Here is a 15,324-nt window from a genome sequence, read left to right on the forward strand (position 1 = left end):
TTCTTACGTGCTTACAGCAGCTTGAGCTTGTTGCAAGACAGCTGCTAGTTTGAAATCAAAATTACTCCAAAATTATCCAAACTTGCATCCAAAATTATTATTACAGAATTATCATTCCTCTCTTCTCTGCCCAATCCTATGTCATATCTAAAAACAAAAGCAGTGAAAAAGTTGATGGTTCTATTCCTGTGCTGAAATACCGGCCTTTTTTTGTATTTGTTTTGTTCTTGAAGTAGAAAAATTGAGGGCAATGGAAGTAATCTCAAGCTTATTGCAATCTCTAGCAACTTCCCCCACTGCTCTGTAACATCAGATCAGGTTATGCCTACTCTATCCAAAATTTTTGGGGTCCCAGAATAGCTTAAGATTTGCATAAAGGCATAAAATCTCGTAATACAATACAATGACATTAATTTTCTAGTCTGTAAGTGTAACTGCAGAGAGATGCTGGTGTTTCACACTTGAAGTTTTATTTTCTCCTCTTTTCTTATGCCTACATTCCCTGGGTGCCCTCCATCAATTTCAGTGCAACATAAGAGAATCTGTATCTCCCTCCACAGAAGACACGTCCACTTAGATTGCCCTGGGTAGTCATGAGTTGAATCACTGGCAGAGTCTTACTGATCACATGTAGAAATACTGCTACTTGGATATTGGAATAAGCTGATCTTCCTGCCTGTGCAAATGCTGTCAAGTGGTAAACTGCTTTTCCAGCCTTCAGGCTGCTGCGCTGTGGGGGACACATCTCTTCAGTGAGAATTTACACATCCTTACAGGGAAGGTTGTATTCAGCTGCTTTTGCTTGGGCTCTGGAGAAATCTCTGATCCATGTTTCAGCCCTGTCCTGAACACATCATTTGCAGCAGGCTTTGTTGGAACAGCATCCAGGTCACAACAGAGTAGTTCTGGAGGCTTTGCTTTTCCTGTACTCTGTTACTTTATAAAGTGCAGCAGTCCTGCTCAGTGAAACATGCAGGCAAGGTGCTTAAGGCTCAGTCCTGACATAGTGCAAGAGGGCCTGGCCTGTGCATTTCTGATTTGAGGGATAGGTACTGCATAAGATTTTCCCATTCTGTGTGTGCTGGTGAGTTTTACATACTTCAATCAGGCAGCTGCTTTTCTTTTGCTTCACAGATGGAACTGGATCAATCCTTCTGTGTCTTTGCTTATGATGTGGGTCAAATGTCCCATCAATCCAAGTGCAGTCTTTTCTTGGTAATGTGATTTAAGGCCATTAGGTTCACACTAATGTTATTTCTCTGGGTTATGCAGACCCCAAGCTCCTTCCTGAACTGCTTCCTTCCTAATGGATGATGCAGTGTGTGAACATGGGAAGTCCCTCAGGACAGCAATTTGCATTTCTGGAAGAGTGAGCCTTGTTTACAACCTGCTGTCCGTGACATTCTGCATAGAGCAGCTGTTTCCCTTTTGGAATCATGACTAATGGAAGAGTGTTGATTTCTAGTCAATAAGGAGTTAATGACTACAGCAGGAGTCGCTGGAAAACGTAATAAACATCTGTATGTATCCCCTGCATACACTGTGTTTGGTGTTAAGAGATCAAGGAACAGAAGCACCAGTTAGTGTAAGATAAAGAAATCCATCTGAGCTTGTATTTCCTCTTAGCAGTACTCCTCTGCAGTAATGCTCTCCCTAGCAATTTGAGTGAGTTTTGTAACAATACAGCTCTGTTGGGAGGTAGATTGCTAAAGGAGCAAACAAGTTAGGGAGGAAAAGGGGGTGTGGAGGGGAGGCTTAAGAGCAATTTTGAATTAAGGATCAATTGCAGTTTGAGCCCAGGTAGACAATACCCACCACTTGCCCCACATCAACTGAGCAGGTGACTTTGTAGGAGATGATCAGGTTTGTCAAGCACAGTTTGCTGCTGGTGAGTCTGTGCTGGCTTTTACCCATCATGTGCATAATTTGACTTGTGATGGCCTCAGGAGGATTCGTTCCGTAACTTTCCCAGGGACAAGAATCCCTTAAGAGTAAGACCGATGTGCCTATAATTTCCTGGATCTTCCTTTAAGCCCTTCTTGCAGATGGGGGTGACCTTCACCTTTTCCCAGTCTTCTGGCATGTCCCCCATCTCTCCACAGTCTTTGAGAAGTTATGGCCTCTCAATGACATCAGGCAGCTCTCTTTGACACCCTCAGGTGGATATTGTAAGGGCCCATCAATTTGTAGAGGTCAGGCTTCCATAACTTTTCACACACCAACTCTTCATTCACTGATGGTGAGTCCATATTTGCATCAACCTGGATTTGTGTTCCCAAGGTCTGGGGCTCAACAGTGCTCGCACAGACAGCAGTGAATAAGGTGTTGAGAACCCCTGCCTTTCCAGCATTGATAGTGACCAGCTCCCCGCTCCTGTTTGACAGTGGCCAGTATTTTCCCTCTGTTTCTGCTTGGTGTTTATGTAACTGAAGGCCTCTTTCTTTAGTTTTTGACATCTCTGGCCAATTTCAATGGAGCTGAGCTTTTGTTTTTCTGACTGCATCTCTGCATGCCCTGGCAATGCCCTTGTCGTTCTTTGATATGCCTCTGTTCTGGTTTTGAGCAGACTCAGAAGCTCACTGCTAAGTCAAGGGGGTCTCTTGCTCCACAAGAGGCAAGTGATTGTATTGTACCCATAAAGTCAGGCTTTAAGGGTAACAGATTCATACTGGTAACTTCAACCCTGCCTATCCACTCTGCACTGGCTGTGTTTGTAAATTCTTTCTTGGAGAGAGATGACTAGAACTGTGCCCAGTATTCAAAGTATGAGCTAAGCCATCTATTACACACACAGTCCTGAAATAATTTCCATTATTTATTCAAGAAAAAATTTCCATTATTTATATTCAATACTTACATTTATACACCACAGAATTGAATTGCCTCTGTAGTACAAACTAAACAGATCTCCAGAAATCATTTAAACCACTGCTGCGACCTTCTTCAAGTCCACATAGCCTTCGACACACTGTGAACACCACCTTCTTTTGTAATAAACTAGGCTTTTATTTGGTATCCTTATGGAACTGCATTGCTCAGAGCTGTGTGCCAAGCTACTGGATGTTAGCAGGGACTTGCAGTTTGGTCACCCAGAGAGTCTGGTTATTTAGTATTCACCACATGAGAATGGCAGTGCAGGGAGAGAAACTTTAGGATTCAAGGCACACTTATTTCACATGGGCCTTGGAGCTGGGTGCTGAGAGGTGCTCTTCAGGCATGTGTCATGGTGGCACATGCTGCTGTTCTCAATTGTTATGTAACGGTCCTTCTCTTACACAACAACATTTAGACTGCTCTGAGCACATTGCAGACCAAATTGAGGTGGTTGATTGATTGGATATGATAAAAGAGAAATAGAGATACACTTGTTTTATATGTGGAAAATGCAGCACTGAAATTTATGCAAGGGAGTGTGCAGCAGAACTGAGGTCCAGCAGAACTGGGGGAACTGAAGTCTTGGGTTCATTCGCTTAATTAAATTTCAAGTAAGCTCTAGCTGTCAGACTCCATTAATCAGCAAGAACCATCATGCTGCAGGACTGGTCCTACGAGTATAGAACTGGCACAGTTAGGTGAGTCCTTGCTGAGCTTTGCATGGTGTGATTGCTGTGTTACTGTCCCAGCTCCATTAAACTTGGTTGTTTCTCTTGTTAGAGCTTTCTTGGTGTTCTGCTGCTTTGGTATATCTCTTGTTAGTGTGCACTTCTGTAGTCTGGCAGAATTATGTGCAGTGCAGCTGCACTAGATAACAATTCCTGTGATCTGTGATGAAGATTTTCCATCTCCTGCTAGCAGTTTGCTCATTGTATATTATATTCAGCCAGAGGATTTCAGGGATCCACAGATTCTCAGATTATTTTCTAATGTTAAAAGGAGTTTTCTCCTTGGTTTCTCTTCTTCCTTGTCTGCTATTTTGCACCCCTCATTCTATCTTCTTGCTTTCAGGAAAGCAAATTTCAAAACCTTTTTCTGCTTGCCAGTTCAGAGAAACCAAACTGGTTATTGTAAAGTAGTAAACAGCGGAGCTCGATTTGGAGGCTATGTAAATGTAAGCCTGAAATCCTGGCTCTGTTTTGAAGTCCATGGCAGAATTCCCACTGTTGTTAATGATTCTGCAAACACTGCCAGCGTTGCTGCTGGTGGTGCTGGTGCCTGCTCGTGACAGAGCGCGGCGATGTCAGGTTTGTGTGGAGGGAAGACCAGAGCCTGCAGCTGAAAAATCTGTGAGCAATTGAAAGCATTCCTGAAATTGGTGAAGTGTTTCTGAGTCTGCCTTTATCATTAAGCTGTTTTGAAGGGATTGGGTAGCTGAGATGGGGGCAGGGGGGATTTTTTTTGTGTTTGCACTTTAAGCTGATCTTGGATTTACCAAAGACAGTTCAATGTTGGCAGGCGATGGCCTGGCAGTGATGCATCTCACATGGTGTCTGGGTTTAACAAAAAAGGGAGGAGTGGGGAGAGAATGGGAGAAAAGAAAGAAGAAAGAAAACTACACCAAAGTTTTGACTGGAAACTCTGCCATTCTGGACAAGAGCAAAGGCTGAGAAGTTGAACTGTTCCACTTAGTGTGGATCAGCTGAATAGCAGCCAAAGCTTTTTTTCTGCCCTTTTCAGTTATTCATATCACTCCCACCATAACAGCCTTGAGGAGCTGCATTTTTTGTCTGTGTAAACCCAGAAGACAGTGTGTCTATTGACCCTCTTGCTGTTTCTGGAATGTGTCTTAGAAAATTGTTCTCAGCAAAATAACCTTCATTCTTTTCAGTATTTGAGACTGAAATGGCAGAAAGTGTACTTAAAAATTTCTCCTACGCTTAATCACCAGTTGTCTTTCCCCCTAAATCCAGTTTGATGTCAAAATGCGTATGCAAGAAACACTACACAAAGATATTTCTTAAATTCTCATAAGAGGCAGCATGTAATGCAGAGCAGCTTGCTGACATTTACTCACACTTTCAGGGCTCACAGTGCCCATCATAAAGATTTCCACATCTCCTTCCTTTTCTGTCCACTGGCCAAAGGCTTGATTTCAGATCACTGTATAAAGTTTTACTAGTCCTGCATGTTTGCAAGGACTGGAGAATGAGGTGAAGGGAGAGGATCTTTTGTTGTGTTCCATGTACCTAGCCTTGACATTTCTTTCCATGGAGTATGCTGACAGACTGTAGAACATCTGGATCATGGTTTCATGTGTGGTGCTGGAAATGGGAGCTCATGCTCAGTCATCCCTGCCCGGTTAAAGGAGAGTGTGTTGACTGAAAGCTGCCTCACAGTATCATCCTCTTACATGTAAAGTCATGGTCTGGTTTAGAGACCATTTATTCCAAAGCCTTTCCACCTGAAAAAAACTGTTCAAAGCAAATATTTAACCATTAATTCTAAGCAGCCCTGAACTTACCTTCTCTGAAGCTGTTTGCACGCACAAGTGAGCAGGAAAGGTGGCAAAAACTTATTCTCTCGAAAGCTCCACTATAAATTACTCCTGAAATAGCTCCTGTGGCTCTGTGCAGCTCCAGGCCACTGCATCCATTACTCTTAATGCGAAGCTTCATGTCACCAACCCATTTTTATCATTCTGTCCTTCAGCAGAGTGTAGGAACCAAGCTATAAAATACAATTCTGTTACTCTTATCATCACCACTTCTAGTTTTAAGTGACAAATGAAGTAATAATAAAAAAATTAGCCCTTTTAAAAAATATTTTTATTTTAAGATCCAAATACCTCACTGGAAAAATATTTGAACTGTGTTTGAAGCTTGCCAAATGCATTAAATGGCCAGGAGAAACACAACATCACCAGGGTGCTCATAGAAAAATTCTTGGTTTTTGGAAAGTTCCCAATTTTACTTACTCATCTTATTTAGGGACAGTTAAGATTGGTTTGGAAACCAAGCATCTACTCCTGTATACATTTAGCTCTGAGTTACTTTGCTTATGGACAGCCAAGGAGCTTTCTCATGAATATGAACTCTGATGGCTTCATGTTTGCTGGATCTGCCTGGAAATGCGGAATAATGGATTTCTTGTTTTTCTGCTTCAACAATAGAGTCAAGGGACAAATTCCTGTGTCACACTATTTAAAACAAAAGAAACAGCTGTATGAGTGGGACTGGGGCTGGTGGAGAAGTCAGTCAGACAATGGGTTGCTCTTAGGTAGATGAAGAGAATGGGCCTCATAAATGGGTATTGATCTGTAGCAGCTGGGGCTTGACGAGGGGGTTGGGGGCTGAGCGTACATTACTCTTCCACCTTGCCATGGCTTTGTTTTGCTGGTAAATTTGTTTGTGGTACAAGGCTATCTTGGTTTCCACTCATATTTAATGTAGCTATCTATGAGTGTATGGATGATAAACTTTAATAAGCTATATAGCACTTGGGCAGAAAAAGGATTGATATGGCTTCTTAGAATTTCATTGTAACACGTAACTACTCTGAAGTGATCTATACATCTTTTACAGGAGCTAGTGGACAGTTTAAACTCCTGGGGAGTAAGTTGAAAGTCTTTTATTGGCTTTATTTGGTTATAGTTAGTCTTTTCCATTTGGTGCTACTGTTTCATCTCCTGTTACACACTCAGTGCCCAGTGTTTTGTCATGGTGCTTGAATTATTACTGTAGAAAGAATATGAAGGGGATCTAGGAAATTCCTACCGTTGACTGTGCTTGCAAAAGAAATAGCTGAATTGAGGTGAAATAAATTATTAGGTGAGTTGTGTGAGCTGGACAGATGGGAGGGAAGCCTATTTCTCTGCAAACTGAGATTTGAAACCTTCTGGCAGAATTTGTTGCCTTCCAGTTATGATTACTCAAGTGTTCCATGATTTGGTATTTCATGGATTTATTGTCAGGAAACTATTGTCTGCTTGGAACAGTTCAAAGACTAACCCCATTCTGAACTGTTTTTAATGGGAGCCCTCTTAAAATATGATAAAATTTTTTTGGTTCCCTGAAACACCCCAAATTACTTTAAATAATTTAAATAAAATAACCCTTTTCTTAAAGGGGTTATTCTGAAATGGGGAAGTGATTGGAACCCAACACTTTCTGGACATTCACAATTCAAGGCTAGGTCAGCAATGGAAGGTAAGGAGGGTGAGTGCCTGAAAAATGAGTGTGAGCTCAGGATAGTTTAGGTTTATAAAGCCAAGACCTGGGCTCATGTCAGTCAATGGCAGAGCTCTCACTGGAGCAAGCAGTTGGTCCCCAGACATGGGGCACATGGAAAGGGAGCAGGGTGAGAGCAGAGCTCGAGCCAGGGGAATGGGAAGTGGGAGAGAGGGGAGCTTCAGCCAGAGGATGAAGGTGTAGGAAGGGAGGAGGAGGAAGAGTCACTGTATGAAGGCCAGCAGCAAGGAAGGAAAAGGCAACTAAAATAAACAGATGGGATAGGCAGTAAGGGAATAAAGCTGGGCAGTAAAGCAGGTAACAGAGGCCTTGGGAAGCAGAACTGTAAGGGGAGGAATCTGAAAATATAAAAGGGTCACTCAGGGACAGATTGTTCCAGTGAAAGAAGTGAGGTTAATTGCCCAGTGCTCTGCTATGCTGGGTAGCAAATCATCTGTGTGGGTAAAAATAGGGAGGGAGTCGTGCCTCAGCTGCTCCTCAGGCTCCCCTTTCCTTGTGCGCTCCATGCCAGCGCTATTCAAGGAAGTGTAAATCAAGGACTTTGCAGAGAGCACAGTGGGAGCCTGAGTTCAGATGTTTTGTCATGATTATGTGAAATGACACAAAACCATGTTGGTTTCTTATCACTAACCTTCCCCCCAAAATACCACTAGACAACAGGTAAGTAGTTTATCAGCAAGAAGCAGATGCCATCCAACAGGGCATGTGGTGGAGCAAGACTTGAGTGCCTGTTAAGTGGGCTAGCAAAGGGGCAAACTCGTTTCAGTCTGTTACATGCAGTATGAACAGAGGTTGTCTGTGGAAACAGCATGTTGTAAACCAAGAACAGAACAACAGCAGAGTGCACTCTGCAGGCTTATGCTGGACGTAGAATCATAAAATGATTTGGGTTGGAAGGGACCTTAAAGCTCATCCAGTTCCAACCCCCTGCCACGGGCAGGGACACCTTTCACTAGAGCAGGTTGCTCCAAGCCCCTGTGTCCAACCTGGCCCTGAACACTGCCAGGGATGGGACATAGATCAATTGTTTCAAAACCCAGGAGTAAACCAAAGGCTGCAGTGTTCAGAGACCCATATGCTAACATTCCTGTGCCGTCTACTGGTAAGGATGGTAAGATGAGGAGTAACACAATGCAATTTCTTTCCATGTAATATAAATTCTAATTTTCTTTTGGCATTTCTTTAGGCAAGACAGCAGGCCCAGCTGCGACATCAAATGGCAGAAGACAGCAAAGCAGAATATTCTTCCACTCTACAGAAGTTCAACAGTGAGCAGCACGACCATTACTACACACACATACCACACATCTTCCAGGTAAGGATCATTGGCGCTGCTCTTAGAGGGGCTCATAATCTTTTGGTAACAACAGTGGGGTGTATTGCACATTGCTTCAGTTCTATGACCCGGTCTTAGTTTTTGGTGATTTTTGTGTCACTGTTAGCAAATTTTGCATGCAGTCTCCCAGGCCAAGGCATGGAGAGTTTTGTAGGATAAATTGTCCCCTTTTTTAGACCAGGTATCAACTAATCAGTAATAAATGAGGAAGGTGACATTGAATTGTCATGACAGATTGTGATACTCTTTGGAATCCTCACAATCTTATTCTGTTAAACTCTTGTGTCCATGCAGCTGGGGAATGAGAGCATTATTTGCATTGCTGGGGCAGGAGTCATTACATCTGTAAAGCCTCACAGCCCTTTATAACCTGTCTTCAAATCAGACTTCACAGACGTTTAAATTTAAACCACAATAATTCTGCAGTAGTGAATGTCAAAGGGTTTAATGTCAGTTATGTCTTAGCAGGCCTAAAGAAAGACTGTAGAGAGAACAAAAAAGCCATCAGATTTATACTGACTGACAGTTGAGTTTGTGGTTGTCTGAACCAAGGAAGATTAATGTAGTACAGCAGAAGTTCCAAATGACTGTTCCATTGTAATGGTTCGTGAGCATAAGAATTGGAAAATACAACCTCTTTAAGGGAGAAAATGTCACATACTTGTCATCTGATGAGAAATGATTGATATTTACATAGCAAATACATATCATCTTATAACTAGAACTTCTTAGCTAAATGGACACCTCCTCTTTTGCTTCATGGTATATGGTATTTCAACCCAGTGTCTTAACAGCTGCTCTAGTTTGTTCTTAAAAATGTTTAAACCATAAACTTTAAAGCATGCTGAGTAGAAAAATTGGTTGAAACTGTGAAGTTAGTATTTTTATTTGATCTGAATGAAATGTAATGTTCTAGAAAATACAAGAGATGGAGGAAAGAAGAATTGTGAGGATAGGTGAATCCATGAAAACTTTCGCAGAGGTTGACCGCCAAGTGATCCCTATCATTGGGAAGTGTCTGGATGAGATAACAAAGGCTGCAGAATCAATTGATCACAAGAACGTAAGTGTTCAGATTGTTGATTTTCATCTTTGCTATTGATCATTTACATATGGAGACTTAAATCTTGGGTCCAGGCTGCTGTACAGGAGCTTTATAGAAATAGAGCTAAAACAAAGCACAGCTTCTCGTCCCAAGCTACTTTGTCTGGGGCAGGATGTGCTCAGATTATTTCCCAAATCTGCTTAACACCCAGAAAATGCTTCTACTGCCACACTTCTTATTTTTCAACTGTTTTTTTCCCTTTCATCAATATTCTCTCCTTTTACAGGGATAATTCCCTTTTGAAATGCCGTAATTGAATAACAGGCTTCTGTGTAGAGCAAGGAAGCTGGTGGACATAATTCCAGATAACTAATTATCTCCAGTTCTTATTCAAAGGGTTCTATGTCTAATAGTCAGGAAACTGAATGTTGCAGAACTGTCTTCATTCCAGTTAGGTTTATAATAATGGAGGTATTTAAAGTATTGGCTACATAAATTATTGCAAACAACTCTCAAAACGTCTGCTTTACTGTAAGATCTCTCTTTGCAGAGTCGAGGTATGCTAGCAATCTGTAAATGAGCTCTCATAAATCTTGATTTCTGGACATCACTGTAGGAGTAAAAGAAGCCTTCCTGATAAAAAGGCTGATTGAGAGTTCAGTTGAGCTTCCTGATGTACAGTTACCACAAGGGCAAATGTGTTTTCTATTTTGTTTTCGGAATGATGTGCTCCCTTTGTAAATGAAGTCTCTGCTTGCTCTTTCAGCCCTTCTCATGGATCACATTAGTGCTTCAAATACAAACAGCATGTGTCTTGCTGGCTGTTCACATTTCCCATACGTCTCTTTCACTGGAATCTTTTCTGAGCTATTCAGTGCCCAGAGCCTGGAGACTGCCATTAATTGACAGCGTAAGCCTGAGGCTGAAGTTCTGAAATGAATCCACTGCTTTCTGCTCAGCAATTGCTCTCACAGAGAGCAGCTTAGGAAAGTAAAGAATCTGAAAATTACCCTTCTGGGGTGGGAGAAAGGGATTCGGGGCACAGATTCCCATGTTAGAACAACATACACTTCTTGAGGTACAGCTTTGGGTGCTGAAATCATATTGGGGAGATTCGTACCTAAACCTACACTCTGCTTGAATCTTCAAGTGAGCTCTTAGTGAAACACACAGAAAGCTTAAGCTGAGTGTTTGAATCACCATGAACTTTATGTTCCAGTTACTCTCTTACACACAGACACGTCAGATTGATGGCTCTTATGCACCAATATATCAATAGAAAACAGTGGCTTTGAGCATTGATCTCCTGTAAACACCATGCTAACAAAAATGTATTTAACCAAATTTGTTATATCTGAACAATTACAAAGGGTTTAGCATGCTTTGCCTGGAGAACAGTTCTGTCTGTAAAGGGTTATGTTTTTTTAAATATCATCAAGGATTAGTTTTTTCATCTCCAGAACAGCAGGTCCTTCTACTTTATAAAGATGGTCATAGGTGCACACAGCAATTTAAAAGCTGCATTTTCTGTATTTGCATGTAATACATTGCTTTTGCCACTAATGCAGAGCGTTCCAGCAGACCCATCTCACCCCTTAACATTCCAGGAGGCAAGTTTGGGCTTTCTTAGGCTCCCATCAGGAAAGTTTCTCTTTTTCCTGGAAAGATTCAAATTGGAGGTTGTCTCCTTGACTCACTCATCTTTTCGAACTTGAGAAACTTTGCCTAGGAAAATCAACTCAATCTGTGCTTTAGTCAGCCTTGAAAATGAGGTCAGATTCCAGGAAAGTTGAATTCAAGGACAGCTGGTGATAATACAGCTAGTACAATGGTGAGCAAAACCAAGAGCCTGCTGAGCAGGAAAAGCTTTGTGTGAAACTCTGGCCCACAGAGACATGTGTTTCCCAGCTGGGAGGAGATCTCCAGAATCTGATAATCATAAACAAAAGTACGGTATCACCAGACTCTCAATGTATAAGGTCAGACACTGTGACATTGACAGAAGGCAGTGATGCATTTGGAGTTCTTATTTAGCTCTTGGTATTCTTTGGTTTTATTTTGCTTTTTTCTACCCAGCTCTCACATACAGAGATACTGAAGAAGGGGAGAGATTAAATGAAAGCTCTGCTTTTTGAGCAATAACTTCAGTTCAGAAACCAGGGCATTAAATGGAACAACCACAGCTAATACAGCAGATGTATTGGTGAGAAAGGAAGAAAAATGAAATCAGAGAAAACACCAATTCCAGTAATCTTATGTACCAAATGTCAACTCTGGCTGAAAGGATGTAAGAACCTGCATATTCTGCAGCTTTTTTTGCTGTCAGTAAAATATTACCAGCTGATGGTAAGGCATTAACTGCTTATAAAGGAAAAAGAAAATGAGAGCAGCAGAGCTTTGCATTTCATCTAGGTATCTCGGAGCTTTTTGATAATGAGTTTTTAGCTTTGGGTAGGTTTATTACAAACACTGGTCTGTAAAGGTGGAGTTCCAGTGATACCTGTGAATACTGTGATTTCTAGCTTGAGAATTGTGTAGTACAATAGTAAGGAAGGATGTATTTCTATAGGGACTTTGAAACTCTGGAAGTGCAGACCGCTAACAGGCTTCCTTTCCATGGCCAGCTCCCTGTTGCCTCTGTCTGTAGATGCTGCAGGATCCTGGAAGATCACTTTTCTTCCAGGGCCCCTGTTTCACTGGATAGTGTTAAGAACCAGAATGATCTACGCGACAGATTTAATACTGTCTACATTTTCTGCACCTTAAATATTGCAAAGCTTCATGCCTGCTTGCAAAACAGCCCATCCTTCAGGCTTAGTGACCGAATTTGTAACTGCATTAATAGGATTGCCTTATGCTCTCACTGAAGTGTATAGAATTCCCACTAATAGTAATAGAAACTGTCTGGATTTAGCTGGGAATACTGGTTAGCCCGGTGTTTCTAATGCCATTATAAATATGCTTCTCTTTCCTGTCCTCTTTGTAACAGCTCTGACAACGCAGAGGTCATGTTGCAAGGGTAAGCTGTGGTGACTGCTGGGTGAACCTGTGCAGAATTTGCTTCGGAAGGCTCTAGCAGCAGATAAAATTAATTTGTTATGGACTTCCTTTGTTATGGAACTCCTGTTATGGAGTTCCTGTTATGACATTATCTCTCTGATATATGGAGCATGCTGGTTATTTTTAACTCCATTGGAGTGGAAGGATGTTTTGGCTAAATGGAAGGAACACTGTAAAATTAAGAGGAAAAAAATAAAAGCTCCATGTATAGGATAAAAGTACCAATAGGGTGTTTAATACTACATTGTGTATGATTATAGTCTCTTCTCTTCCTTCTTCAACTTGCTTTCATGGCTATTATTAAAAATCTCTCCAAATGTTTAGATCTCAGGAAGTTTTAATGTCAAACTAGGATGAGATAATGGAAAGTGCTGTTCTACCTCCCTAAAAGTTGTGTAGGAGTTTCACAGTGTGCCTGACAGGTTGAGGATCTTAAACCTTCATTTGCTTCATAATCCCATGAAGACTTTTGCAAAGCTTTTACTGCATTTCTGTTTTGTTCAACCAAGCCTGGCCTCTGGATATGTTTATATCCCACTAGATTTCTCATGTATAGCATTTTACCTACAGCCATAAGCAGAATCTGTGAGATGCCCTCAAAGAAACAAGCTCATCTTCTTACCTGAACAGGATGGTGATGCTCCTCTAGAGATATGTGTGCTATGGCACAGTTTCTGTAATGATCTTAGGAGAAAACTGTTAAAGCTGGGTAACATAAAGTCTTTTCCACAAAGTCAAGTAGATGAGAAGTATGTTAAAATATTTTTTGATGAGTCCATTAGACTTAAATGCATTTGGCAAGCTGAGGTCTGAGTTTGAGCTTATGTATAATTAATTGTGTTTGTAGACCTGAAAAATGCTATGAGTTGTTCTTGCCTTGATTTACCTTTTCTTTTCCCTCTGTCAAAAAAAGAGGAGCAAACCCACTGTACATGGTATACATCCAATATGTGGCTGGCTTGCATCTAGCACTCCTGGTAGTGCCAAAAGGGAATGTGGCTTTACTGACAGTGCCTGGAGTTCCAAGGTGTCAGGCTGCTTGAATGACCTTGGACTGCTCAGTTGTTAGGTAAAGTTTGTGAGATAAACTCCTGCCATTGTAGTTGAGTTCACAAGCACCAGCTTATCACCTTGTGGCAGTGTGATCACTCAAGAACTGCCTTATATAGGAGTATTGATTGGGATTTTCCACTGTTTTGCTTAGAGCTGCATGCCCAGCAGTTCTATACCTTAAATCTTTGTTGTGAGTCACTGAAGTTTTATCTGTTCAGTTTCTGAAGTGTAATTGCATTTCTAGTTAGTAGAGTTAATAATAAGCTCGTAATAATTTTCACCAGTAGACATGAAAAAAATCTTTTAAAGGTGTTTGTATCAGAATTTTGATGTTTGTGTTGGAAATGAAACAAGGGGAATGAAACCATTGCTGGGTTCTGGTCACACTCAGGGGTTGTACAGCTCAGTGGAGGGTTGGAGTGAGGAGACTTGAGTTTTACTCTTTGTAAGCATCGCCTTTAGTTAACTACAATGACCTGTCTTTAATGATATTTGCCTAAATAGACCATAGTCCTCTGCTTTTTATTGGTTGGTATTTTGGGTCTCAGCAATACTTTTGCAAAATGGATTAGAGTTTCATAATGGGAATGATTGACTACCTGAGGCTAAAGGTCACCTGCTTTATTTCTATGGATTGGTTGTTTATTTAGAGATCTGTTTTGAAACTGAGATTGTAGCCATTTATGTTCCTACTTGTAATGCATTGATTGACATAGGTTAGAAACTGTTCTGTCTGGGGTGGTGGTTGTGTTCTTAACTTCATTTCTCACTTTAGTATCTGGGAGCATTAAATTTTACACATTAGGGTGCCTGGTTTTGGTAGGATGCTGTGCTCTGCCTGGGTCAGCTTTTTTTAAAGCACATCATGGTGGTGAAAATAGGTCCAAGAAAAGTGCCCTGATTTTGGAGCAAAAGATGGAGAACCTTGTATTGATCCTGGGCTCCAGGAGTAAGTCTCATCACTGTGAGGGTTGGTTCCTGCACAAACTTCCTTGTCCTTATACTGTTTTTCTGTGCCACCAATGTGATGACAGCCATCACCTGAGATGTTCGTGCTTGTTCTGGATCTGTCCCATTCCAGGATTCCCAGCTGGTAATAGAAGCCTTTAAATCAGGGTTCGAGCCCCCAGGAGATGTTGACTTTGAGGATTTCACGCAGCCGATGAAGCGGACTGTCTCGGAATCCAGCCTTTCCAACTCCAGAGGGGATGGGAAGTCTGAGCCGAAGTTTGGTGGCAAATCCAAGGGCAAGTTATGGCCGTTCATCAAGAAAAATAAGGTACTGAATTGCAAACCTGAGCTTGATACTAGTATGTGTATAGTCAGTGACTTCTGTCTGTCTAGTAACCCTGGCAATTACAGTTTTTTAAAGAGAATTTGAGATTCAGAAAGTAAATAACTGATGTCTTAATATGGTGTTTGCTGTAGTCTTTGGTTTCTTTATATCTTTAATTTTTTTTTTCTTGTAGAATTTCTTTAATTATGTTGCAGTTTTTATATTAATTTAACTTTAGCTGTCACGTCTCTGCCATGGTCCATTTCTGTTCCTAACTGAGAAAAGGACTTGTATACCACTTACCTAGTGCCATGTGTGCAAACTAACCTTATTTTGGGAAGCTTTAATGTGGCATTACTGTTTTGACACTTCTAAAACTCTCCTTGGCTTTTCATTTGCGTTATCTTTTCAGTCTGTGCACTGGGTTCAG

At 41.3% G+C, this 15,324-nt stretch overlaps 1 protein-coding gene across 1 annotated transcript in view; it reads left to right on the forward strand.

The window, feature by feature from the left end:
• The window catches only part of FNBP1 (formin binding protein 1), a 63,323-nt gene that overhangs the window by 26,404 nt on the left and 21,595 nt on the right, over window positions 1-15,324 (forward strand). The window contains exons 7-9 of the mRNA XM_010024414.1: window positions 8,311-8,439; window positions 9,377-9,523; window positions 14,700-14,897. Of these exons, the coding sequence (XP_010022716.1) occupies window positions 8,311-8,439; window positions 9,377-9,523; window positions 14,700-14,897 (474 nt within the window). The remainder of the gene's footprint in view (window positions 1-8,310; window positions 8,440-9,376; window positions 9,524-14,699; window positions 14,898-15,324) is intronic.

The sequence above is a fragment of the Nestor notabilis genome, unplaced genomic scaffold, assembly GCF_000696875.1.
Source record: "Nestor notabilis isolate BGI_N333 unplaced genomic scaffold, ASM69687v1 scaffold8441, whole genome shotgun sequence".
Taxonomy (NCBI): Eukaryota; Metazoa; Chordata; class Aves; order Psittaciformes; family Psittacidae; genus Nestor; species Nestor notabilis.